Genomic DNA, 27,949 nt, shown 5'->3' on the forward strand with positions numbered 1-27,949 from the left:
ATGGACACATGGTGTAGACCATGGGCGACTTTCATCACAGCAGGGACCACAAAAAAATCATTTCCCGATCTGAGGACCACATCAATGTTTAGAATAATGAATAATCTGAGAATGAATACAGGAAGGAACAAAGATGCTGTATTCCTTTTTTAGTTTTGTGTACTTTTTGTCAGTTTATTTTTCTCTCATTTAATGTTTTTTTTAGTACATTTTTCCTCTACTTTTATGTGTTTATGGAGTCATTTTTTATTGTCATTTAGTTTGATTTTGATGTCCTTTTATGTAATTGTGTTGTCGTTTTGTATATTTTTCTCCCATTTTAGATGACTTTCAAATAATTTTGTGTATTTTTCCTGTCATTTTGTACATTTACTCTGGGGGAAGTGAAAAATTAGACTAAGGGCTGCATGTGGCCCCCAGCCCACCAGTTGCCTACGTCTGGTATTCACATAACCAAGCACATTTAGCCTATATTGTTCATGTAATGAGACTCAGAAAAAACCTGAGGCATCACAGAGACAAAGTTTCACATCTACCTACAGAACCTATACCAGGTCAAAGGTTTCCTCATAGCTTGTCTGGTACTGCCTTAGAGGATATTAAACAAAAACATACCAACTATTATTGGCAATAATTGTAATCAATGGTGTAATAATTGTATTAGAGCAACAAAATGCAATATGTGTAAATATAACTTTCCTTTAGAGAAAGATAAAAATATCAACAAGTAGAATTCACAAACAAACATTTAGCAAATAGATTAGTAACACAAGAAAACGTTTCATAATCATCATTTGAAACTTTGTTATTAAATACTAATAAAATGACAAACATTTTGTGCTCATTGGGATATATTTACAATGAGAACAAGTGCAGCCAGGTTACAGACAGATTCTGCCATCTAGTGGCATAAGCGCGTAATAACAGCTGTAAACGCACAAACACTGCTCTTGTCCCTCAGCGGCTTCCGTAGATTGACAGTAAAGCCCGACGTGTATATATCTTTGCCTGTGGAAGTTTCCGGAAAAAACAGCTGAACGATGAACAATAGAACGAGTCGTCTACGGATATCAGTCTATCTTGGTTTTTATTAACAACTGATGAATTTAAAGTAGGATGGCGTCCCAGCTAATGTTAGACAACAGAAGTGGCGAGCAGACAGGCGACATGTCTATCGACCAGGGAGGAGAGTGGGGTAAGTGTCAGAAACGCCGAAAATACATATACATTCACCAAAATTCAAGTAGACGTTTGTTAGTCCAAAAGCTATTGTTAGTAATTATTTATAAATATCCTACTTGTTAATTTAGCTTTCACACAAGTAGCTGCGTGTGCTCGGTTTGTTGTCAAGGCTGCTTGTTGATGTTAGCATTTAGCATTAGCATGAGCCTGAGTGTGATGATGTAACAGGCGTAGTATGGTTGTAATATAAACCATAACCTGTAGTATGATAGACAATGTGATGGTTTATATAACCTTCCATTACAGTACAGCGACGTTCCTTGCACTCTTCATTTTAATTTCATAATATTCTGATTGTAAAGTTTTATATTTTTAAGGATGGCATTTAAGGTGACATGTCGCAAAATAGTACATGTGCTTGTCTTGTAAGTAGAAACCAGTATATTGAAAACAAAAAACCCAGTCACACCCTAGGATAAAACTTAAAATAAATAAATAAATAAATAAACAAACGACATAGTCTTAGCTGTGCAGTAGCATCACTATCAACTGCTTGATTAAGTTTTAATCCAGTGGTTCCCAAACTTTTCTCAGTCCTGTACCCCTTCAGACATTGAACCTGAAGCCATGTACCCTCTACTTCATATACAATGTAGCCCTATGGCTAGGAGAAAGTGAAAAAGACAGAAAAAAAATATAAATTATTGTCCAGATTACCAACTAATTCAGCTGTAGATAATTCAGATAGTATATCTCAGATATCTAAATACACAAGTTCAATGTATTTTCCACAATATTTGGAGAATCGCAATTTTCTAATGCTTTTTTTCCCGTGACTCCATTCATTTTAAATTTAAAATTGTTCTAAGAAGTCAATTTGCCTGCAATTATTTAACATAATTTCCCCAAATTAAATAAAAAATTGGTCTCCAAATTAATGACATTTGAAAGAGAAAATCCTGCAGGGACTGATATGTCACTTATTGCTTGAATATTGTTGGTGCCTTACATACTTTATGTATTAATTTCTATTTACGTACCCCCTATATTTGTGTACTCCTGAGGTTACCCCACTTTGGGAACCTAGGCTTTAATATGAATGAGATCAGTGTCCAAAAGATTTACCAATACTACTTATTTGTTGTAATATTTTTTGTTTGTTTCATTGTTTGTTTCTTCTGTTATCATTTTTGTGTATTTTACAATATTTAGCATTTCTAATTATTTGGTCAACTTGGTGTAGAATGTTTTGGGGTTTTTTGTTGTTTTTTTGCATTTTTTATTTGGATGTATTTTCAAGACAGCCCAACTTAGATATTTCTGCTGGACTGTTTAATTCGTTTTCTTTTCTGAGGAATGATTTCATCAACTCTGTTGTGCACCTGTGGACTGAGAGCCGTTTGTTTCATGTCATATACTGTATGCCCTCTGTTAAACAGATATAAGCCTTTTTGATGAGCTGGATAACCTAGGGGAGGCCCAGGACCTTTTTGATGCCCTTGAGAATGTTCGTTTTGTAAGTCGCTCATTCTATTTGCATGGACAAAGCGTATTCACTGAAGTGAGCCAAGAAAATTCCCAAATATTGCTTATTGTGGATACAGTGTTCTTTTTTTAATCCGGGCTATTCAGGAAGCTGCAACATTGTGTACAACATTGTTTCTTCTCCTCCCTCTCCTCCTCTTCCTTTTTCTTCCATTTGCTTCTGTATGTACTTCCATTTCTTCCTCATTCCTTTTTTATTATTACTAGTGCTGTGCCCATAGGAAGTATGTATTGCTATAGAATAGTGGGAGGTTTAATATTTAGCACTGTAATATAGGCTATATTTATATATAATGAAAGCCTATTTTTATTTTATTATTTTTTATTGTTAGCCCTGAGTGGCCATGTCTACCTGTCAACATTGAGCTGTTGTCCAAAGCTGCATTTAAGACAATTTTATGAAATAATTTTTTAACTGTATCATTGCAGTCCGAGCAAATCTGACGTTGCACACCCTTGAACCAAGCAGCAGCCATGTTGAAAGTCTCAGGTCAATCTGAGCCTGATTCGCAGAGATATTTGAGGAACAGACACACACACAGACAGACAGAGATTCTTTGCTTTTATAGATAGATTATTATATAAATTGTACATGTTGATGTTTTAAAGCGTCTGAAAACGCATATCTGCATCCCTCATAGCTAGAGCATGAGTCTCCACTCAATGTTGTTTGTTATGTATTCTCACAAGGAACAATGTTCACACGGTAGTTTATTTTCCTCAGGCCAACGATTGTCCAGGTATGGACTTTGACATCGACATTCCTTCATGGATTGAAATGGACACAAGCAGCACCTGCACAGGTACAACTGTTTACAAGTCGTCGCATGTTTATGTCACAACAAAAATGTTTTATGACTTCAATAAATAATCATAGTAACTAAAGAGTATTGTATGCAATTTTCATTGAAATTTAAAAATAAAGTACTTGCTGTACTGCTGTGTATTTGTCATTTGAATCATGGATTAATTGTCACCTTTATGATGTAAACCAATATATTTAAAGGCTTAGTGAAAGTAAACCTATATAAGACCCAATCCTATCTACACTATTTATTTAAAAAAGGGAAAGTTTTAAGCCTAAGCTTAAAAGTGACATCTAATATATTATATTATAACTTCATCATGCTATTGTAATTGTATTTTTTTCTGTCTGTCAATTGTTACTGTGAATTGTCCTGTTTTTGGTTTTTTTTAACCTTGTATTATTTTGTTCACCTAACCAGGTACTGCAGATGTAAATGAGCTGTTTGCTAACTCTGGTACAATTGACAATTGCACAATATACAGTATCTGTTAAATAAACAAATGCATAATAATAATATGTAAATCTGCATATTTGTCCATGTCCTTGTGCATCCAGATGGTGATATGAGTGCGGACTCTTTGTCACCTGCTCACACTTTGAGCTCTGTTTCGTCTCCTGCCTCCATAGAAGCCTTATCCCCGTGTTCCTTGCAGGTAAGGCGTCGTCTTCACTTCCTTGTGACTGCTGCAGTTTTGTATTTCAGTTGGATTTACAATGCAAAGTTCTATTTTGATTTTATTTACATACACACCCATCTTAGCTTGCAGTCGGAACAAAGAACATTTTCATCCAGATGGTGTCACAACAATAACAGCTGCTTTTTGCCTATGGATAGCTACAAGCACACACACGCCTACACTCCTGAGACTTTCCTTAACAAGCGCTTTAAACACCTTGTCAGATTAATCATTTACCCTTCATGTGATTGGTTTGCTAGCCCCTCTTTAAAAAAAAAGGTGCTGACAATTTCAGACAGATTAGCATAATCTAGCAGGCAGATGTTTTAACAGTTGGGTGAAATAAAGATAAGGCCGTCGTATTTCAGTTTTCCATTTGTTCATCATCATCCTCTGTGTGACCTATTCCGAGGACATGTCACTTGGGTGAAGTCTCTGAGTCTATGTTTACATTTTAGTACACAAGCAGGATTTATTTGTGAAGTGCAGTGATATAAAAAAAAGAAAAGAAAAGAAGTAATGCAGAAATGTGTTTATTTCTTATCTCTCGGGGAACAAAAAACTAAGCCTCATCTTTTTTCTCTTCCAGGAAGAGGCCCTGAACCTACCGTCGCTGCTTTCTCCGGTTTCACCCTGCTCAGATTCCAGTGGCTTTTCTGAAGTTTCTCTTCCTGCTGAGAAACCTGCAAAGAGGCCCAGTCCAACAACACGTGGTGAGGCAGCAACTGACTACAACTCTTCTTACACTACATGCTTTCATTTGTGTGTTTTGTGTTGAATTTTTACCATAATAGTCCAATTAATTAATGTTAAAAATGTGAAAAACCTGAGCTCAGCTTTGAATGACTTTGCATGCATTCTGTTTTTACCTCAGTCAAACCAGCTCAGCCAATCAGAAGGCCGATTCAGACAGCACCTCAGATTACCATCCAGCCTAAACCGCTGATTACAGCTGTGTCCTTGGCTCAGACAGCTGCTCCCCTGCAGACCAAGACCATTATCATCCAACCACTGCAGACGTCTGTGCTGCCTGTGATCAAACAGGCACCAATTAACATCCAACCAGCACCCCCTCCAGGTCAGAGCGCACACTGCTGCACAAGAGGATTCTGTTGGATTGGATACAGCAGGGGTGTCAAACTCATTTTAATTCAGGGGCCAAATGCGAACCAGTTTGATCTCAAGAGAGGAAAAAAAAGAACAATTTTAACATTATTGTGCTCTAGTTTTCAATATCAGTCTCTACAGAATCTTCATTTTGTAACCAATTTTTGTGTAATTTTTTTATGGAATTATTTGTGAAAATTTAGATTTCTTTCTATAATTTGCGATCAAAAATTGCATTCATGTGATATGAGCGTGGGAAAACTTTGAGCCCCTAAAAATATTGTGGAATTTTTATTGAATTTGTGAATTTGAGATATCTACAACAAAATTATTTGGTATTATACACAATCATTCTTGTTTTCTTTGTCATTTTTACTGTTCTGTGGGCCGAATTGGATTCTCTAAAGGGCCAGATTTGGCCCCCGGGCCTTGATTTTGACACGTGGGATACAGCATTGTTATTAAATTACATTTTCAGATGGGAAACATTTTAAAACAAGTCAAATTTCAAGCCACACAAAAATGAGAAAAAAGACGCATTTTTCAATGCAAGAACAGCATTAGAATACATTTATAAGAAAACCTTTTTTTTTTTTTTTTTAGTTATAGGAGAACTGGTTTGATCCAAAAAAAATTAAATAAATGCAGTGCATTAAAAAGAGTTATTTCTCTTTAGATACAAATTTAATATGTTGGTAGGATAAAATCTCCATTATGAAAATAACAAACATCATCTGATTCTCTTTAATATAATTTAGCACATTTGCAAAATCACTGAAAAACAACTTTAGTCGTATTTGTGGAAAGCACATCTCAAAGGTCTCTAATTAAATCAGTGTCACAGTGCTGATGATCCTATTTAATAAGTTCATTCTGAGAAATGTAAAAACATTCAATCAAGTATACAATAAACTGAAGGTAAATGTCATTTATTGCCATAGCAGCACATTTAAAGCAGTTAAACAGGAGTGAATTATCTCATTGAGTTGTTTGGTTTGTCTCCTTGTTAAACTGTAACTGTGGTTCTTGGCCAGTAGGGGGTGCTTTACCCTTTGTTTTTCCACTCCTAACTAATGTCTCTTTCTTCACAGTTGTCAGATTGTTACAGGTTGATTCTTCTATAAAAGTGAAAAAAACTCAATTTGTAGTGCAACAACCTTTTGTATATCTGCATTAGCTTACATCAAATAAAAGTTATATATAAATACAAAATGTAGTAAAATACACACCTTCAAACAATAAATCGGAAGATAATTGCAAAAGAAAAACAAGTTTAGACTTTCATTTTAATGCACTTCAACATCAAAGCTTTTTAAACTAGCACTGATATGCTGTTTAGCATTAGAGGTGAATGTTAGAATAGTTCCTGGCACAATACGACAGGAAATGATGGGCTCCACGCTAACTGGTGTCTTTTGTTGATGTTTGTTTATTTCTTTTCTTTTCGTATCCCAATTTGCTCATATTTCTTTTGCACACATGTTTAACATGTGCTCATGCATGGAAACTCCAAGGGCTGCCTTTGAGGAATGTGGAAGTTTTAAGAGTGCAGGTCAAGAAGGCAAGCGTCTTCTCCACCTGTACTTTAAACACAGGGACCCCTGTTAAAGACTGAGGATCAAGGAAGGTCAACAGTGGGGGCTGAAGGCAGAACTCAACAACAGTTGTCCTTCATCCTTCACAAAAAAAGTAGCTTGAATTTCTGTGCCACTGATAATAAAGAGAGCATTAAATGGCTGGAGAACAGACATGGGCAACTGGCCATATTCCACAAACACAAAATGACAGAAAAATACATAAAACAGAAGCAAAAATGACAACAGATATGCACAATCTGACTTGAAAAATCAGGTGGTAGAGGGTGTTGTCTTCTAAGCAAGAGTTTGGGGGTTCAATCCCAGTCTATACGACCACAGGCGACCGTGACTCAGGTGGTAGAGGGGCCGACTTCTGATCGAGAGGTTGGGGGTTCCATCCTAGTCTATACCTGTCTATGCATCAAAATGTCCTTGGGCAAGACACTGAACCCTAAGTTTCTCCCATTGGTTGACCAGCATCTTGCATGGCAGCTCAGTGAATGGGTGAATGAGTTGATATTGTGAAGCGCTTTGGGACTGCTTCAGTGTAGGCATAAAAGCACTAACTGCTCCCCAGGCACTGCAAAAATGACTGCCCAGTGCTCCTCAGGGTTGGGACAAATGTAATATCTGTAATAAAATACAGAATATGACCAATAAAGGCGAAAGCCCTGATTTGATATTAATCTTTAGTCTATTTAAATCAAGTCCATTTGACCTTTTTTTTTTTTAACCATTTATACATGCCTATATGTCGTGGTGTCCTTGGGGGAGACACTGAACCCTAAATTGCTCCCAGTGGTTATTCAGTGCCTTGCATGGCAGCTCAGTCCCATTGGTGTGTGAATGGGTGAATGAGCTGATATTGTAAAGGCTTTGAGATTACTTCAGTGTGGTGATAAAGCGTTATATAAATCAAGTCCATTTACCATTTCCTGTATTCATATTCAGATTGGTTATTATTCTAAATGCTGCCATGAATGTTGATAATGTGACTCTCGGATCATCATAATCACGTTTTTTTCGGCCTCGCTGTGATGGTTGCCCATCTCTGCTGCAGGACAAAACCAGAAACAGGAGGCTCCCCACATCGTAATGTCTTATCAGTGTTGATTTTTAGTGTAAAACTGTTATGTATGTGTCTGTTTCAGGTTGTCCTATTGTGCTTTCTCAGCCGAGCCAGTTTCTGCAGGTCCATACACCTCAGAACATCCCTGGCAATGTCGTTGCCATGCCAACTTTCACTCAAGAAAGACCAGTCCCTGCTACTGCTGCTTCGCCAGTTGTTTCCGTCACAATCCGAACCTCATCCTCAGATGACGATGTAAGTCATTGACATTGTTTCTATGACTCTTACTAGCACAATTTAAAAAAAAAAAAAAAAAAAAATGGGATCAGATCTCATCATCAGCGTCATTATCATCAGAGTGTGAACATGCGAGGGGATTGCCAACAAGGCTGCAGCTGCGCTGTTTATGAGCACATGTTCTGTTTGGCTAAATGCTGTGGTCCATGTTGGTTTGAATCTGGTCCAAACTAAACGGCCTTCTCTAAACCTAATTTTAGGATGGAAATGGGAATGTTTCTTTTTTCCTTTTCACACTCGGGGAGTAATAAAAACAATGTCATGTTATGTGCTAGTCAATAGATAAAATCTATTACCATTTTGTTTTTAAAAGGAGTTGATTCCAAGAACACATAGGCCTTTTTTCCTGATATAAAGCTCAGTGGGACAGGGGGGATAATTTAAACAGACTTTTAAATTATTCAGGGTGTTGTCAGAACCTGCATTTAAGTTATTTTTCATACTGGAAAACAGTCAAATAAGAAAATAAAATATTTTGTGAGTATTGAAGTGGGCTTGGATTTGTTTCAGTAGATAAGAGAGGTGTGCTCAATACTGGCTTTGTGAAGATTTATTAGAAAAATAGACATGTTATGTAATTATAGTCGAGGCAGTGTCATTGAGTGTTGCTTTCACTGTGGAACACCCAGAGTGTTTCCTTTTAGGTGTAACGATCAGGATTGAAGAGTGATGTCAGGGCAGCTGTAGGGAATAGAAAAATACTTTTGGACAAACACACTAAGTAAAAACACAACTCTTCCCACGCACAAGCTTTATGTGCTGGTGAACTGACAGCAGAGAAAGAACACATTTTACGTCATTTTGTACAGTTCATTAATCTGTTGCAGCAGGGGAAAACAGTTGTGGCATGTTTCGTTTGTCTGTGGTCAATAATTAAACAACACCAAACGTACCATCTTGTGTACACAATATTGTGTTTAGATGGCTTTTTTAAACTGGAACAGCTAAAGCTTCATTCTGTAGCCTGACTTATCAGCCTGCTCTGTGCAGTCAGGGAGATGCCGTGACTTTCAGCAACTTCACTGTTGTTTTAGCCTCAGGTTTCCACCACATCAGTTCCTTGTTGCTTGATGGGTTCTGACCTTTTAGTGATCTTGGAAACATGTTCTCACCCTTCTTCCTCCTCTATTTTTTCCTTTGCTTTGCTAGCAGGACATTTACTGTTTCTCATTTGTTGTGTAGCTTTACACCAATTTAGGATGTTAAGATGAACATATGCTGTAGCTTAAAGCAATACTCAACTTAAATGACAAAGAATCACAGCTCAACTACAGACCATAATATGTAAACTTTACTGATAGGAATAAGATATGATTTAGGAGCGTCATATGCAATAATAAACACTTTAAAATGCACGCCCAAGGAATTGCAATGCCTACATATATAGGGGTATTATGTTTGTTTAAAGCTATAACATGATGTAAATGACTCTGAAGACACTTATGACACAAATTAGTAACAAAGTTCACATTATTCACCTTCAAGCCTTTCAGCTAAAGTGCATTTATGTGATGGATTGCAAATCACTTTAAGGAATAGGTAGTAATGATCTTGAGTCACTTCTGTCAGTGCAAACATATTATCTCAATATTTTCAGGCCTTCATGCATGTGAAGATGAAAAACCCCAACTATAGTCACAGAGTTTGATTGTACAGCTCTGCCCAGTTCTTTTTTTTCCTTTTTCATTTTTGGACAGAAGATATGTTGTTAAAACTTGATTATTAGCATAATTGTGTCAGACGAAGTACCGTACTTTGCATGTTTGACCTTGAGATTCTTGTCAAAAAACTCCAAAAGCCAGGGCCCAAAACCAATATTGCTCTTTGGCATTTGTAAAGCTCATAAAGTCAATCAAGTTTACAATAGGTCACTGAAGGGAAGGATCCTCATGCCTTTATTGTGAAGGGGAAAGTTGGACAAATTTTTTTTCCAAATAGTGAGGTTTAGGAAGGCACCAATACAAACTCAAAATTAGCCTAAAATAATAATAATGAATAGCAGTTTTTGTAATTATTCATTATAAATGATTTATTTTTCATTGGCCCACCAATGGTCTCTTGAGGATCTCTGCAGCCGTTTCACACCCGGCAAAGTATACGAGTGTGTTAGGATTCTCTGCAGCTGCACTGACTCCCTAAAATGCCTGTTAACAAAGGAATGCCTTTGCCAGCGAAAGTTGGAGCACCAGTGCTTATTTGTGTGTACGTGTCACTGTTACAGTTTTTAGAGTGCTGTGGTTGGCTATAGTTGGGCCACATGAGACTGGGAGTTTGATTGCTGCAAAGGATTACATGCTTCTGGCAGGTGTCGGGCACAGTGGAACATTTAGCGACAGCTGTACACAGACATTAGAAACTGGGTCAGTGTATCATACTGCTTTTGTACAGCTGGAGATTTGGATAGTCACAGGCACGCACAGGGTTTGAATCCAAATGCTGATTTGGCTTGATTACCTAATCCAAAATCACTGAAATTTGGTAAATGTCTAATAAGTTGTTGCATTTAAAGAGAAGATGGTTTTCAACACATGAGCTGCACCAATTTAGAAAATTCCAGAGTCAAACAAAACCTCATTAAGGATTCGTTTAGATTTGATGTGGAAGATAACTTGTGCACCAAATTGGTGCATCAGCAATTTTGGAATTGGATTTGGATTTATTTATTTATCTCAGACATAAAAAAAAACCAATATAAAGCAATCATTGCTCACTTAAAAAAAAAAAATAAAGGAGCCCCAGCAATGTTTGGGAAGGAGCAGAAGGAAGCTTAACGCTTATCTAGTCCTGCCTCTACTTCAGTTATTTCACAAAGAACAAAATCAATCTGACATTTGAGCAAATGCATGTATAATAGACAACAAAATAAACAAATATAAACAAAAACAAGCATTCATAGGCCTACCTTACATAACATCCACATGTCCTCCTACCCATCAGATTCTAGTCTTTGTACTGATCTAATATTTTCTTATACATTTTTTAAAGATGTTATGTTGTTATAACTTTTAAGTTTAATATGAAGACTGTTCCAAAGGGTATACCCCACAAACTGAGATACACATGCTTTTCAAAGTTGCCTCTTACTAAAGTGTTCTGTATTTAGCTTTATACATAATTTGAGATGATTTAAACGGAATCAAATCCATAAACTTAATTTCTTTAGACTTTAGAAAGCAGCTCTGATCTTGTTGAATGGGGATTGTTTGTATCTCCACATCCTTTGAAAAAGACTGAATCTTGGGCAACCAGAGTAAAGCTAACATTTGATAATCTGCAGCCCTAATCAGTTCACCCACAGGTGTCTGAAGCTGTCTGTCTTTCTCTGCAGCAGCAGCAGCAGCTGTGACCATGTGTGCCTTGCTAATGGACATTTCCCATCAGAGCTGAACTAGTGAAGCACAACAGTCACACTGTGGGCCTTGATTCTACCCTTTCATTATTTGTAGAGAAATTCCACTCTGCCACTGTTTTGTCCCACATTTTCTTGCTTAGCCTAATTGTGGAGCTGATGTGAGGTTCCCTCTGCTCTCCAGTCCCTGGTAAACGCTTCCTCCCAGTGTTCCCAGGCTTGAGTTAGTGGCACGAGTCCCAGATCTGTGCTGAGAATCAAACGGGTCTCTCAGGAGACAAAGCACAAATACTGGGATCCAAATAACTTAATCGCCTGTGGGGGTTTTAGGCCCTGGATCTTGGAGGCTTACTCCATGCACAGTGTTTGTGTTGGGAGAAGGACAGAAGAGGGAGACTGGTTGGACAATTAAGGTGTTTGGGTAATTATTGCCAAAGGGTTGGAATTCCCAAGACGCAATGTCAAATGAAGCATTTTTGGTGTTTTTTAGTGTCTTTAAGCAGTTACATCACATTAAGTAGATAAAATAGCATTTATATATTTACTAAAATATACCAAATTTAAATCAAGAAATGTAAAATATGTGTTTAGAATATGTTAAACTATAGATCAACAAATTCAAGCATTCACGCACAACTGCTTTTCTCAAACATCCAGACCTCAAACCTATACGGTGTTTACGTATGTTAGCACATTTCTCAAACAGTGACACACTCCATAAACACATCCTTCTTCAAGGATCGCGCCGGCCTCACAATTGACCCCCTGACCTCCAGGAGGATGTTAGTGTAAACATTTTCACGCAGAAGCTTGATCTTTAGCACTTAAAGGCTTTCTGGCGAGTTGTTAAAGTTCCTATTGTTTGCAGAGTTGTCATTAAAGTCGAGACACATCTTGAACATGTTAGTTTATAATTCTATCACTGTTGTAAACTGAAACAGCAGCAGTCAAGAACTCAGTCCTGGTGAGAATAATAAAGGAAAACAGCAGGATTTTTAGTTGAGTTCCTTCCCCATCTGTTTGGGTTTCCTGTTTTATTTTTTTTACAGTTTAGCTTTTTATGCCCTTTTTATTAGCTTCAAACATATCCATAAGGTTGTAAATCTGTAAGTTTCATGATGTATACTGAACTACGGTGGCTGGGAGGTGTCAGGTGAATGCATTTACAGAAAAACACGAATGCAAAAAGGTCACAACACGAATGCAAAATGGCCACAACGCAAGTGTTTCCGCAACGGAAGTGTTTCCGCAACGGAAGTGTTTCCGCAACGGAAGTGTTTGCGACGGACCGGTATTATGATATGATAGCCTAATATGAAAAATATAAGAGTATCCTAATCAACTTTCACTTACTTTCATACGTGTTTCGATGTCTTCTTCTCTGTTCTTCTCTGTTCTGGCGGGTTAAAAACATCCACCAGAATCGTGTTTGTCTGTAATACCGGTCCGTCGGAAACACTTCCGTTGTGGAAACACTTCCGTTGTGGCCATTTTGCATTTGTGTTGTGACCTTTTTGCATTCACCTGACACGTCCCAGCCACCGTACTGAACAGACTTAAGCAATCGTAAATAAGAGCACTCTGCCAAGTGCCAAGTATTGTTTTTGCTATATAAGGCTTGAAGGAAACGTATATCCCCAATAATAACAATCCAGTAGGTCCAAATGTATGGGCATCCCCATCTTTTCCAAAAATCTTCATGAAAGTCTCAATCGGGATCCAATCTGGATGAAACTCAGTGGGACTTGATGAGCCAACCTGACATAACTGAGTGAAATTTCATAAAGATCAGTCAATTATGATTTGAAATTTTGACAATGTTAAGAGATCTATATTTTTTTGATATTTTAAACTGATTCAGATTCAGTGTATTTATCTGGATCCGCTCCAAAATTTAGTGGAATTTTCCATGGTGCACGGTCTGTCTTTGGTTAAAATTCTGTCAAAATCCGCTAATCCTGCTAAAAGACAAAAAACCACACCCAAGTAAATAAACACTGGTGAGAATATTACCTCCTTGGTGGAGGTAATAAAAATAGTCAATGTGTAATGTTATTCACATTTACTGTGTAATTTAACAAAACATTTTGCAAGACATTTTTAACTACAAATCTTTGGTAATGTCACTAAACTGCAAACCTTTTTCTTAGTTTTTTTTTTTTTTTTTTTACCTAAAAACCCTCACAGGCTAAGTAAACATGATGTGATGCTAGTGAGAAAAAAAAAGACATGATTTACAGTCTAACAGGTGACACAGGAGGGGTTTAACGCAGTCTCATAATGACCACCACTTTTTCCTGAAGGCGTAGGTGCTGAGTGGATGAAAGGTTAAATACCTGCCTTAACCTAAACAGTAACAATAACATCATCACATGTTATTCTTGTCTCACTCCAGTCAAAGTTGTCCCAGAAGCAGCAGCGTATGATCAAGAATCGAGAGTCGGCCTCCCTGTCACGGAAAAAGAAAAAGGACTATCTGCTCTCGCTAGAGGCTCGCCTAAAAATGGCGATGACGGAAAACGAGGCACTCAAGTCTGAGAATGGGAACCTCAAGAGGCAGCTGGAAGGCCTGCTGAGCCAGGTGAGTGGCAGGACATAATGGAAAAGCATGGCTTGAAAGAAAAGTGGAGAGATTTCAGTCTGTTTCACTTTTTATTTTTCTACAGAACAATGTATTAAAGGCCACAGCACCCAAAAGAAGAGCCGTGTGCCTCATGGTGGTCTTGGTGTTCCTGGTGATAAATGTTGGGCCAATGAGGTGAGTGTATAACACAACGAATTACTTCATTCAGTGGGAATTGGTGTCAAGGGGCTGGGATTTTATCCAACCACAGAAGAACATTGATGGCAGAAGGATTTCATTTTGCTGCAACATATTGTGTGGATACACAAGTATTAGATTACTGAAGGAAAACAAATGGGAAACCCCATGACTCATTCTGAGAATCAAGCTTCTCATGCTAGATATGAAAGATAGCTTCATTGATTGTAATATTTCCTTTAGAAGCAGTTTACACTAAACTTTGGTCATTATGGATTCATTAACATTATGGTTGTTAAACTCTTCTTTTAATTTGATAATCATCAAACAGAGTTATTTTCCAACAAATGATTCAACAATAAGTGTAAATGCTGCTGTGGTGTTGCACATATCCTTTGCTATTGTTGTTTTGCCTTGTATTTGTAAAACATTTGGTCCTTTCCAGCAGCTGTGTGTGTTCGACCTATCGTACTTTGACAAATTAATCAAATCAATCTAAATTACCTACACTTAAAGCTTTGAGTCAAATCCACAAGGCGATGTACAGTATTTTGGTCTCCCTTTCTGTTAAAGGTCTGTCTTATTCTGGGTGGAGTGGAACTAACTGGAAGAGAAAGCGATGATTAATTTATAAAAATTGTAGTTCTTTGATGATATTGTGGCTAGAGTTCAGACGAATGGGTGGATGAGTCAAAGATGTCATGGGGTCAGTGTAATTGTTAATCATTTGAGAATGTAAAACACCAGCTACAGAAGTCTTTTCAAAAAGGTTTGTGACTAGTTAACGATTGAGAAATTAGTTTAACAAATGCAGCACACAATCCATCTCACTGTAACTGTAAAGACATGTTTACATTCTAAAGTTGTTTTCTATTGGTAAGTCAAGTTTTCTGACCAGGATGTAAACATGTACTTATTGGATTTGGGTTTATTTTCTCTGTTGAAAGCCTTCTCTTCTTTTTCTCTTTATCTTGACCAAATTAAATTTCAGGCATCCTGTAATTGAGTTTTCTCTTCATTCAGACTGTAGTAGAAGTCACTGTATCTGAGATCTGTACCTGTGTTCACATCTGTGTGTGTTTTATGTTTGGACTCTCCTTTGGAATGTAAAACATGCCCGCCCTGAAGTTGGGTCCCTTATGCCACCCAGAGTAGTAATACCACCGAAAGTTTCTCTGTGTAATTTTGCTTGTGTGTGTAACCTGGTGGGATTTTGGTTTTACCAATGAGATCAGTCATTCACATTCTGCTAACAAAAAAACAAAACAAAAAAGAATCAAATGTGGGCTACAAGTAATGAAATTATTTGTAAGATCCAGGTCCAAATTGTTGCCGTTGTTTTGAACTTACATGTCCTCATTTTACCCTACTTGTCTGTTTCCCTTCTCATCTAAACTCGTATTTTGTCCTTCATTAGTTTGTTTCAGGATGGCTCCAAAATTGAGGTTCCCTCAACACAGCCCAGACGCAGACACCTGTTGGGGTTTTCACCAGAGGCAGAAACTGATGTGGCTGTAGGTTCTGAAACTCCTCGTCAAGGCCATCCTGCAATGGCTGACAGGTAATAACCTAACCCAAATCCCTCCCACCCTTCACTTGCCCGTTTAACATTTCAAAACTCTGTTTACCCACATGTAACTATACCAGGATGCAGCTGTGCAAGCTCTCAGTCTGTGCTTGCGTGGCTCATTACTACATAAGTAAGCACGTGCGTCAGCTTATTACCTGTCCAAATGTGCGCTGTGAATCTACCCAGACTTCTGGATATATAGCCAGTCAGTTTACTAGTAACAAGGCGGGAAAGTAGGGGTTAGACAATCGTCGACATCCACTGTTACATCATTAGCAAATGTTTATTTTTCTGAAATGTTATATATTATTCTTTCCATTCTAAAAGCCATCACGGCTCAGCAGTTGCATTTGTAAATTGCACAAATAACATTCCTGGTACCTGAAGCCCCCATGTCAGGAAAATATTGTTTTGCGAGGTGGTCAGAGCATCTAATGTCTAGTCACAATACCAACTTTTTGTAAAGTATTTCGCATTTTAACAGAAACCATTCATCTGCTGTATCAGATTTCCCTGGTCCATTAAGCCTGTGTTGGCAGGAAGGAACACATTAGCCCCCACTAAAGGGGTGACGGTACCAAGCAGCGAGACATTGATGGTGGGGATATGTGCAACTTAATCTTTGGTCCCCATTTGACAGGAAGGTGTGCGACGTACAACGTTAGAAGGGGCCCCACAGTAAGACAGAGGATCGAGCCCCATCGGTCTGACGTGTTCCAGGACATTTAGGTGCATGAACATGAGGTGCAATGAATGTGACAGGCCGTATGTAGGGGGGGGGTGACACGTTTACATCAGCACCTCAGGCAGGATAATCATTCACACAGTTTGACATTTGTAATTGAAGACGCAGTGATATCTGAGGATGAAAGTCAAACAGTGCCTCGTGCAGCCAATCAGCACTGTTTACAAATCTGTTCTGTGGTAGCTGACTTTTTGCCTGTTGTTTTTTGTCTAAGAGTGTTTGACCTGTTGGGGCCATATGGTTATTGCTTTGAGAACTCTTCACATTTCATCGCATTTCATTATATGACCTACTAGTGATTCTTCTGCAGAATACGTCCTTTATATAGCAGACCGTTGTGACGCTAAAAAAGGACCAAGACGGTCAGAAAATGGATAGATTAACGTAATTTATCTTTTAATAAAGTAGTTTATCGTGGAAGTTTATTATGTGTTTTGACCCCAGCGACTGACTCATCATGTGATGGAACCCAGGTTAAGAACCATTATTTTGGACAGTTGACAGTGAAATGTTAGTGGTTAGTGGTGGTACTGCAGGGCAAGCCTAAATAGGTAATAAACTGACAGAAAGCTTGGTTTGTATCTGTATTGAAAGTTGAGCATAAACGGGCCTTTCCAGTGGAAAAATTTTAACCCTGAACTTATATTCAAAACAATTGAAATTAATTATGTGATCAAACATTTTTACAATGGTCCACATAGATTTAAAAGTATGTTTAATAATCTGTGTATTTCTCCTGTTTAGCTTCAGCGCTGAGGATAAGGCGCTGATGGTGGTTAAGGATCCCGTCTATCTTAGACCATCTCCTCCTTGCCAGCCTTTAAACAGAACCAAGTGTTTTGAGTAAGTAATGCATGTTACCTTCTACTCGCTCATAGTCATAAGTCTGTACTTTTTTCTGAAAATAAACCCAACCCAGTTCTGACTTTTTAAAAAAAAAAAATCTAAGTTTCTCTGTGTTAACTTGGCAGGATGGTACATGAGTTGAGAGGTTGGGTCCATCGTCATGAGGTGCAGCAGACCAAATCCAGGCGCACGAGTAGCACTGGTCACAAACCCACACGGACTATTATTGTAAGTCACCGCGGCATGTTTCAGGAAACTAAAAAGTCAATGGGCCGTACACTCGACATCCCTCCATATGTTACGCTCAATGCTTTTTGTTGAAATTTTTTGAGTTTAATCAAGAAAATACACATAGCACTTAGAGGGATGCTCAAGGATTAGTGCCTCCTGTGCTTTGTCTATATTTTATTCTAATCTGTCACAATATGCCCAGGCCACCTAAAGCAACTCAGGTGGTGTGTATTTATTATTTCGATTAATGTAAATACAAAGAGAAAATGTGTGTAATTTCACCTGCTCTGAGCATCGTATGATCATAAATTCAAAGATTTTAGTGTCCAGCAGAAGGCTATGTTTACCTTTAGGTGCCATTTCTCTTCTTTTCAAAGGTTCTTCCTGAATCAGAAAAAGATCCCTATGTGGGAAAGTGTATAATAAATATACTAAATGTAAAGCTTTAAAATGTTCAAATGCTAGATTTTGAACTGTCTGTGTGTTCATTTATCATCCAGTTTGCATGATAACTTTATATGATCAACCTTTTTCTGTGTTTCCTACAGAAAACAGAGAATGACGGGGGGAGCAGTGCTCAGATTACAACCGTCCATTATACAGCAACTCCAGAGAAAAGGTGAGTCATTGTTAAGTTTTTGGAATTGTATTTTTTTTTTTCAGTTTCTTGTTGTCATAAATGTTTCAGCAAAATAAGACAGAATTGATAAATCTGTCATTTAAATTAGGCTAGTTTGTTTCAAAGCAGCTAGAATAATAAAAGCATCCTTGTTTAGTCTAATAAAAATGCACAGAACATCAATATTATAACACAACGCCTTACATAATACACTCCCACTAAGTTCATCAGGCTCTGGTTCTGCATTGGTGCCCACACAAAGTTGGATTAATGTGCAAAAACTCCAAAAACCTGCTTGTGTTTCCCACAAAGACACGGCAGTGTGTCACTGTTATGTATCAGTTGTCCCGGCAACTCTTGCATCATCTTCCACAACAGTGTCCAGCGGTCCAAAGACCTTGGTGGATTACCAAATTACTCGCAGCCCAAACACAGGGGCTTCAAACACTGGTGTTTTTTTTTTTTGATTTTTTTCCACGAATCTCACAATGCAGCTCTAAACAAGCTCTAAATAAGCTGCATGTTTTTGTCTCCTAAGTTGATGTTGATGAAGAATTAGTCATTTTGATTGTGCTTGTCCTCATGCCGATATTTTTAATCACCTGATTTGGAATTTTTAACAGGCTAAAATGGATAACTGGGTTTTTTTTTGCTTTAAAACATAGGTAAAAAAAATGTTTGTTTATTAATTTATAATGGTTTTCCCTGTTATTTTAGTTCCCAATTACTGCTCACAAAACTCCTAAAAACATTGGCTTGTACACACGTGTTGCACTTTAAAATCCAGTTTGCCTATTTCTTTTCTGACTTTATTTGGAAGAATTTTATTTTTTAGTTTTGACTTTTTTTGTTTGTTCTTTTCTAATGTAATTCTCCTTTAGAAACCCTGGCAGTGAGCTGCAGGTTTACTACGCACCTCAACGTACCTACAGCGACTTCTTTGATGAACTCAATCGACGTGCTGACACTTTTTACGTCATATCTTTTCGGAGGGTAAGTATTAATCAGTGATGATGAGAAACGACTGACTCACAGAATCTCACTCTAGGGTTAAAATGAGGTCAGAATTTCACAAGAAGTTTAAATGGCTCACAAGTTTTGTTTTGTCAGGTGAAACAGTGTGTTCACATTAAATAATTATTCATATTATCAAGAGATGAAAACATTTTTATATGTGTCAAATAATTGTTTTTTTTTTCCTCTCAAAAAAAACAACAAAGGTTGCACTTGTGAAGAAATGTCTGCGTGGATGATGACAAATGCAATTTCAAGGGTGTAACCATCTGGTTTGTGTCCGGTACAATTATTTTAGAGTCTTGGGAATCGTGAGCACATTGTTTTCTAATCTAAATGTGACTAATCGACATTGATAAATTGCATTCATCAACTCTTTGGACTTAATTTCAGCAATTTACTTGATGGTAAATAAACCTCAGGGATTTGATTTGACCTCTGAGTACTGGTAAGTTAGTGACCGTTATAACTTTTCATGAATAGGCAATTTTTTCTCTTTTCTCATTGTGAGTTACAAAGTTTTTTGCCTCCATTTTGACACAGAGATGGTTGCAACAACTAGAACAAAACTTTGTTTGAGTCGAAAGCCTGACGAGGTCAGGAAACAACTGAGCAGTAATGGGTTTTATTCATAGTGAAAATTGGTTAATTTATGTATCCTTGGAACCAAAGCAGTGGATTTCAACGAGAGTTGAGCCGGATACTCGGCTGAAACAAGTATCAGGTACAGATAAAGCACTTTTGCCGAGTACGAGCATTATACGAGTAATACAAGTCAATATATGTGCTCGGATTGAATGAAAATCCTTATTGGAGAGCTGACTGTGTCTGCGTTCTGTGTCAGTCACAGCGCTCCTCCTCTACACACATACAGATGTGTTGCTGTTACTTAATGTGTCCTGCAGCAGCTCCGGTCTGCGTGCTCCGTCTCTCCCTCAGTCACTCAGGTTTGCGGGTCTTTTCCGCTAACAGTTGGGGTTTCTTTTCTTTGTTTTTTTTTTTATACACTTTATCTCTCTCTCGCTCTTTCTCTCTCTCTCACACACACACCTGGTGTGGAAAGTTCTGTTGAGTATGAAAACTCTTGTTCATTACATTTTACTTCATAATTGCAACCGCATGTGTTGTATTCATTGTGGCAAAAGTTGTTGTGTAAATAGTTTTTTTGCTATCGTGATCAAAACCATTGATCTGAAGCTCAATGTTGATGTTGTCCTGTAAATAGTTTTATAATCGGAAATAAACATAACAAATTCTGATCAACCCATATCAATTGCATGCTTCAAATAACATACCGGTTAAAGCCCCACCCATTTCAAAACAACACAACCCACTTCCGGGTTAAATACCCTCCACTTTTGGATTAGACCCCGCCCACTCCGAGTACAGATAATTCATATGGTTGACAGGTACAGATAATGCTTTTAACATATAATTCATGTGGAGTTTGCTAACCAGTCATTACTGCTCACTATGGTTGGTTGTTTCCTGTTGTTGCCCAGACAACCAAGCACTTTGAGTCACTTATGGGATCAAAAAGGTTCATGTGAAGGTCAAGGTATGTGTTTAGGCCTTTTTTTCACCACCTGTGCTGTGAGGTGATGGAAAACATTCAATTCTGAGACCGCTGTGCCCTCCTCCTCATTGTTTTTATATGTTACTGCAGCACCTGGTGCTGAGGGAAGGTGTGAACTGAAGCTGTGGAAACACTGGTTTCTTTTACTGCAGCTCGTGGCTGAGAAAGGTCACTGAAACTGGTCTACTAGCAGCAAAGATCGATAAGACTCGTGTTTAACCACAGATAGCCACCTGTGTGTGGGATGCCAGTTAATGTGGATAAGAGCACAAAATGCATCACACGGCATTACCATTTATCCTATGTTGCACATATTACGGTAATATCACACTTTATTTTACTGTCGCAACAAAGGAAGCAAATCTTTGATACTTCATCCTGACATGAATGTAGTATTCTTTGTTTAGGAAATAACTCTTCCTGACTTGATGAATTACAAATTTGAACAAGTTAACTTATTTTTTAACTCACTTATTTTCCTTTGCATTTGTCTAATATGTGTTTTTATTCAGTTACTTTTGATGTATTGTTACAATTAGGGATGCACCGAAATGAAAATTCTTGGCCGAAAACCGAAACATCGAAATAAATTAAGCAAATTATTAGTCCCATTGCTTTTATGGCTCTGAATGTGTAATAACCTCACTAAAATTAAATTATTGCAATTGTATAAAATAATATTAATGGTTCAAAGAATAAATCAATTAAAAAATATGAAAATATTTGTTTAGCACTGACATTCCAGCATTGCACAATATAAAACTAAAGGTTTAACTTACATTAAATAATAATGTACAGGCTTATAAGTGACTGAGCTGCTGAAAGAGAGTCTAATTAAATATTTTCTCTCATTAAAACACAAAGTGCATTGAAGTTCTTTATAAAAATCAGTTTCTTAGCTTTATTATCCAAGCATGTTCTTGGAGACGCTCTATGTGCTTTGATTGCGGCGCGCTGGTTTGATTTTAATCCCAATTTTGGTGCGTCACTAGTTACAATGCTTTGTGTAAATATCAAATCCAGTTTGGATATTTTATTCATATGATCAAATAACTATTTGTGCATCAGAGCACACACTGTGCTCACAAGAAATACAATTTACAGATTCCTATTGATTAAACGTAGCCTTTCTTTTTTACCTAAGCTTAGATCCAAGCACCACACAATAGGGTCTCATGTTTCTACCGTGGCAGTTTAGCCCAAGGCCTTCCTACTGTGAGGCATAAGTGCTAACCACTACACCACTTTGCCTCCCATCTGTGCACAAATCAGTGAAGGCCCCAAGACTATTAAGCTGAGCAATAAACTGGATTATTGCAATTACTTTTTAAGCATCATCTTAGCTTCCAAGTATAACAACAACAACATCAGCAAACAACTACGGAAACAAATAAAAGCACTGAGAGCGAGATTACTGCCAAGTTCTCAGCTCTGATCAACAAACAGGCGATCTTTTAACTTACCTCCTGGTGTGCTGTAATTTCCACCGGATGACCTTTTTCTCCTTTTGTTCTCAGGATCATCTCCTGCTTCCTGCAACCAACCACAACAAGGGAAGACGGCCCAAGATGTCTGTGCTGCTGCCGGCAGTGAATATCAATGGTAAGTGCCGCATCACAGATACAACAGTAGGTTTGTAATGTTTTGTCTAGTCAATTTAAGACGAGCTGTAAACAGATTCAGGAAAAATAGGTTTTCGGTGCAGTTTTTGACAATGTTCCTGTTGACCATTTTTTGTCCAAAACACTGTATTCATGCTGTCAGGTTTGATTTTCATTGAATTCATACTGTTAAACGAATTTAGAAAAAATGACTCTAGAGAGTTTTCATTGTTTGTGATCAATAGTATCAATCATTATTTTTCATCACAAATAGTTTGTTTCACTCAGTGATTTAACCAAGAAGCGAGTCAATAGAATATGAGCCGCTCACTTAGCAAGCATAATTTGACTTTTTTGTTTTCTGGGAGAGCATTTTGATTTGGATTGATGAAGGTAAACAGTGTTCTTGGTTGGTCTTCTGAGAATCAGGAGTTCCATGTAAGGAAAATGTTATTACCAAAGAAAGGTGGCATTCATGGAGATTTATCAGCCCTGATGTGTTTTTCTTCTCCAGATTTAGGCCTGACAGCTTCATCACTAACCCTACTTCAGATGTTTGTATGAATACCATATGCCATTTGTCTATTGTAAGGGAAGATGTTTTTAATGATTTTGTATTGACGCACCAGTAAAGACTGTTTAAACCTCACCAACAGAGGCTTAGAATGTTTCTATGTCCATGTCCCATGCTGATGAATGACAGTCTTTAAGTAACAGTATAGATCTATGTTGTTTTTGTTTGAAGCAATAAAGAAAGTAATTGCAAATGTACATATGTTGTCGTGTAGAAACTTTAGAGGAGAGCACCATTATTCCACACTGGTTGGTAATTCTTTCCAGCTCCTTGTTTTCGCTTTCCATGAGAAATGCCTTCAGTCTCCAGTCACCAAATGGTTTTCATCTGGAAGAAGTGGATCGACTCTAGATAATCTGGAGTGTTGGTTCAGTCTGTCTTTGTCTATAATGTAAAGTTGGTGATTGAGACTTTGATGTACAGCATGTCCACATATCTGTGGTTTCGTTGAAGTTTTTAACCTCATGGATTTGCTCCTAAAATGCTTGGGCTCAGCTGCAATGGTTTAAAGGGGCTGAGGTGTGTTTATTTAAAGATCCCTTCAGTTTGAAAGTTGCTCAATCTAATGGAAGTGACATGTTTGGAGGAGTGGGAATGGTAAGAGGATGACATCATTTACAGGTGGATCAGTCATAGTAGACACGACGCAGTCTCTATTTTTACTTCAGTGAAATTAGCGCTGAGCTAAAAGGCCTAGAGTGCTCAAAGCAGAACTATATGTGTGTGTGTGTGTGTGTGTGTGTGTGTGTGTGTGTGTGTGTGTGTGTGTGTGTGTGTGTGTGTGTGTGTGTGTGTGTGTGTGTGTGTGTGTGTGTGTGTGTGTGTGTGTGTGTGTGTGTGTGTGTGTGTGTGTGTGTGTGTGTGTGTGTGTGTGTGTGTGTGTGTGTGCATATATGACAGATGACTTACCCACTGAATGTAAACAACATCCCCCACAGTGCTGTCGTCTGTAGCTGAAGACTAAAGCACTCTCTGCAGTTGGAATGCACTGTCCTCACTCACACTTTTGGATTTTTTGACTGATTGGTCACATTAGTCTGGTAAAAACACGTGCGTCATTTGTTAATAACATTAGCGTGCAATTATTTTGCACTTACACATTTCTATGGTTCAAACTTTAACTGCGTTTAAGGTCTGCCAACACATGCAAAACCTGATGAAAGGCTTGTTAACATCAGTTGATGGTAATCAGGGGCAATGCTTGTGTATAGTTCATTGAATTACTTTGGCATTCGCTGGCTTTAGCTTAACAGCCATCAGTGCATTAAAATGCAATAAGATTTGCCGCACAACGATCGTCGCGGTTGAAGAAAATGGTAATGGCCACCCTGCAAACTTTACTTTAGTTTTTGTTCAACATGAGGTTTTGTTTTTTTTGAGGTTTGCAATTAATAGCAAAAACTTGCAGCCTGCAGCGACTGCATTTGCTGGTGTTAATTCAAAACATCGAGAGCCAAGGTTTAAATGTGTAACAGGGAGAGGACCATGAGACAGTGAGAAAAAAGCTCTGTAAAAGTAAGTATGCACATGAATACACACACAGAAGGACACAGGATGGTTTGAAGAAATGCCTTCGGATTGAGGTGAAGAGAAGAGTCTCTGCAGGTGTGGAAAAATGGTTGATCTTCTAATGTTTTTAACATTCATGCATTCAACAATGTGTTGAAGGATTTATTGTGTATCTAGGAAGTCAAATTCATCTTTGTTCAGGGTCTGGACTTGGTTTAATCTCATCTAGGCCAAACTCCATTGCCTAGTCCTTTATTGTGCCTGACTGGACGCTACAGCCGAACGTATCTGGCCCTTTGTCCGTACTTGAGTTTATAAATCTCTTGACCCGTCTGATGAGTGCCGCTTGCTTTCAAGTGTTGGACTATGAAACCTTGGAAGGTGACGACGAAGCAGATGTCTCATGCAGGTGTCTGGGGAAAACACTGCAGCCTTTAAGACAAGGATTTGCAGGAGCCAGACTTTTAAGACGCCTCATTTTCTGGGTCACATAAATCTGGCAGAGGTGCGTGTGTGCACGTGCATGCATGTGTGCCAGCCATATGGGGCTTTTTGATGCCTTTGTGCATCATTTTCTGTAAATGTGGGTTTTCCCCCAGTAGAAGTAAACTTGACCTTGGCAAACCACAAGCCATGTTTTGTTTTCTGTGAATTTTCCAATACATGAAAGCAGCTATTGCTTGATAACAGGTCAAGCCTTGGGAAAGCCTTTTGTCCCACACTTTTACCAGACTTCTGTCTTTTCTACTTTTTAATTTGCTCCTCCTCCTTTTGTTTAGCGCTGTTTTGTTTATTCCCAGGATGGAGAAATCCAGTGTGTGACTTACCTCCGAACACCATCTGTATCCTTGCCTCCACCCACAGACTCTGTAGTGCATTGAAATGAAATGTGGAAACAGTTTATCTATTGAGGGTATGGTTGGAGTCCGTAATTGTTTAAAACTGTGCACCAACGACCTCTTTCCTCTTTGTTTATCACCACAGACAGCGTCATACAGAACGAAGAGTTTCAGGTGATGATGCAGATTGACTGTGAAGTAACAGACACCAGGATCCTCCACATCAGGACCTCCAGCATTCCACCTTTGCTGCGTGTCAACCACACGGACACTTTTTATCAGCACTCATCGACGGACAGCGCCGCGCCTCCCATTGGAGTTCTCATGGGCTCTGCGTAAAGTCGCCATCAACAGTTGCATCCTTTCAAACCCAATTATAAAACCCTCCAAGACCAACACGAGATACGTCTCTGTTTGACTCCCGAGGTGATGATGAATCCCTTCACGCTGTTGAGCCCCCACACACACACACACACACACACACACACACACACACAGAGTTCAATTATTTGGGATTTTTCTCAATGTAATCTGCAGGAATGCTTCAGAGTGACAGCAATAACAGCAGCCGTCCACCTCATTCTTTAGCGCGGCTGATACCCAGAGGTGGTCTGAGCAGATGCGACTTCTCCCTGCAACCCCAGACAGCACACGCACACATAGGGCTAATTGTTTAGTGGCAGGGGGCAGAACATTGAACCCTGAGTCAACCCCATCATAACACATTTTAGCCTTGAGCAGCGCGCCTCTGTTTTGTCAGTTATTATATTTTTTTGTCTGTGCAGAATACTCTTTTATTTAATGTGCATGTGAGCTGTAAATCAGCACACAGAATAAACAGGCTACCATTATTGATTAAAGACAGGTGAACACACTGTACAAGGGAAGGAACATAACCAATATCTACAATCTAGCAGAGGAAAAGGGCGAGCCGTCTGTCTTTCTGCAAATAAATAGTTAAAAAGTTAATTCCAATGATTTTACTGCACCACTAGAGGTGTCCAGTAAACTCAGGTAGTGAGCTGTAAAAAAGCAGCTGGCTGATCACAATGCTGTTGGCTGTTTTCCATTAAATTAAGGATTCCTCGTGCTTACACTTTAGCACCACACACGAAGCGTTTCAGAACAGAAGTTGTTCTGTCTTTCAGCTTTTGTTTGACCTCAATATCGCTCGCTTAAACGTCGGTCTAAATCTATATCTTAACAATTTTTTTAAACTTTTAAACATGAATGTGGAGCAGAGCAAAATGTGCATATTTTAGTTGTTAAAACTGTTAGTGGGTAGACATTGTAAAATTTCACAGACATGTTTCTTCATTTTTTAACAATCTGTGTCTGTTTGCTGCTCAATGTGTGAAACGTTGAGACCTTAAATATTCTGTCCACATGTTGAGGCAATTTTGTGAATTTTCAAATTCAAATGTGACTATTTGATGCAATAATTTGCACTATTGGTGGTAAACATCGAATTCCTCATAGTTAGAAAAAGGGGAATATGTGTTTTTTTAATTCTTGGTTTTTTTATTTATTTTTGTACTGATGAACCCTATAGTTAGAAAGCTTTTAAATGGTGCCACATGTGTTGGGCACGAGAGTATGTGGGATATGACATTGTCAAACAGCCTTTAGGTTGTTTGGAAGTGTTTGGTGGATTAGATGATTGTGGTGCGTCGTCCTTACATCGCTGTGGTAAAGCCCTTCATTCTCCAGTATGTCATAAGATGTGTTGGTCACTGTGGCATGATAAGAGACACTTTAAGTCTCTGGAGGTGGTCTGGATAGACTCTGCTCTGTGTGGGGGGGTCAAGGAGGAGCTCGCTACAGACCATTGTGTGATCAGACCTTTATCCAATCAGAAGTTAACATCAGGAAAAAGAAAGGTACATTTTTAACGGACTCAGCTAAGCTGCTCATTGCACAATGCATGTTTCTACAAATGTGGCACCATTTAAAAGAACGATAAAGAGGACGAGATTTATTGAGATAATGTTCTTTTTTTTTTATTATTCAACTTTTTGTGCTTCGTTTACAAGAGTTAGTCTTTCCTGCCTAAAACGTGGAGCAGATTGGATTCTAAATAAGTCAAATATAAATCGTGACTATCCCAGCCAGTTGTTTGTACTGATCAAACGGCACATAATTGTGCACATGTGTGTTTCTTGTAACTTCAGGGTTGTACAGATGTGTTTTTTAAAATCTCAACATTTTTCCATAAACACACAAACAGGATTTTTGTTTTCTTCCTTTTTCTGTACTCTTTCTTTTGGTTTTTAAAAATATGTTTGGTTCAAAAGGGTTTCTCACTGTTTTAGACTTTAGATATAAGAAAGACAAAAATACAGTTTATACCTTGTTTCTGAAGGGTTTGTATTGTTTTCATATGGAGAGAAAAAAAAAAGTCAATAAACACTGGATTTTCTCACAGCATATTTTGAATTTATTCCCTCTTCTTA

At 38.1% G+C, this 27,949-nt stretch overlaps 1 protein-coding gene across 3 annotated transcripts; it reads left to right on the plus strand.

Annotated features, from left to right (window-relative positions):
- The first annotated feature begins 974 nt into the window (after positions 1-974).
- On the plus strand, positions 975-27,921 carry atf6 (activating transcription factor 6). Of its 3 annotated transcripts, none has more exons than XM_028444815.1 (17): positions 975-1,195; positions 2,622-2,698; positions 3,452-3,530; positions 3,954-3,989; positions 4,091-4,188; positions 4,802-4,925; positions 5,087-5,290; positions 8,048-8,220; positions 14,007-14,192; positions 14,278-14,369; positions 15,790-15,933; positions 17,432-17,530; positions 17,659-17,761; positions 18,313-18,383; positions 19,265-19,376; positions 22,491-22,575; positions 25,642-27,921. In XM_028444815.1, exons 1-17 carry the CDS (start codon positions 1,117-1,119, stop codon positions 25,833-25,835), a joined length of 1,956 nt encoding a protein of 651 aa, XP_028300616.1. In that variant the 5' UTR covers positions 975-1,116; the 3' UTR covers positions 25,836-27,921. The 3 variants fall into 3 exon arrangements, with proteins under 3 accessions (XP_028300616.1, XP_028300618.1, XP_028300617.1); XM_028444817.1 differs by lacking the exon at positions 25,642-27,921 and adding an exon at positions 25,458-25,613; XM_028444816.1 differs by lacking the exon at positions 3,954-3,989.
- The last annotated feature ends 28 nt before the right edge of the window (positions 27,922-27,949 follow it).

The sequence above is a fragment of the Gouania willdenowi genome, chromosome 4 (assembly GCF_900634775.1).
Source record: "Gouania willdenowi chromosome 4, fGouWil2.1, whole genome shotgun sequence".
Lineage (NCBI taxonomy): Eukaryota > Metazoa > Chordata > Actinopteri > Blenniiformes > Gobiesocidae > Gouania > Gouania willdenowi.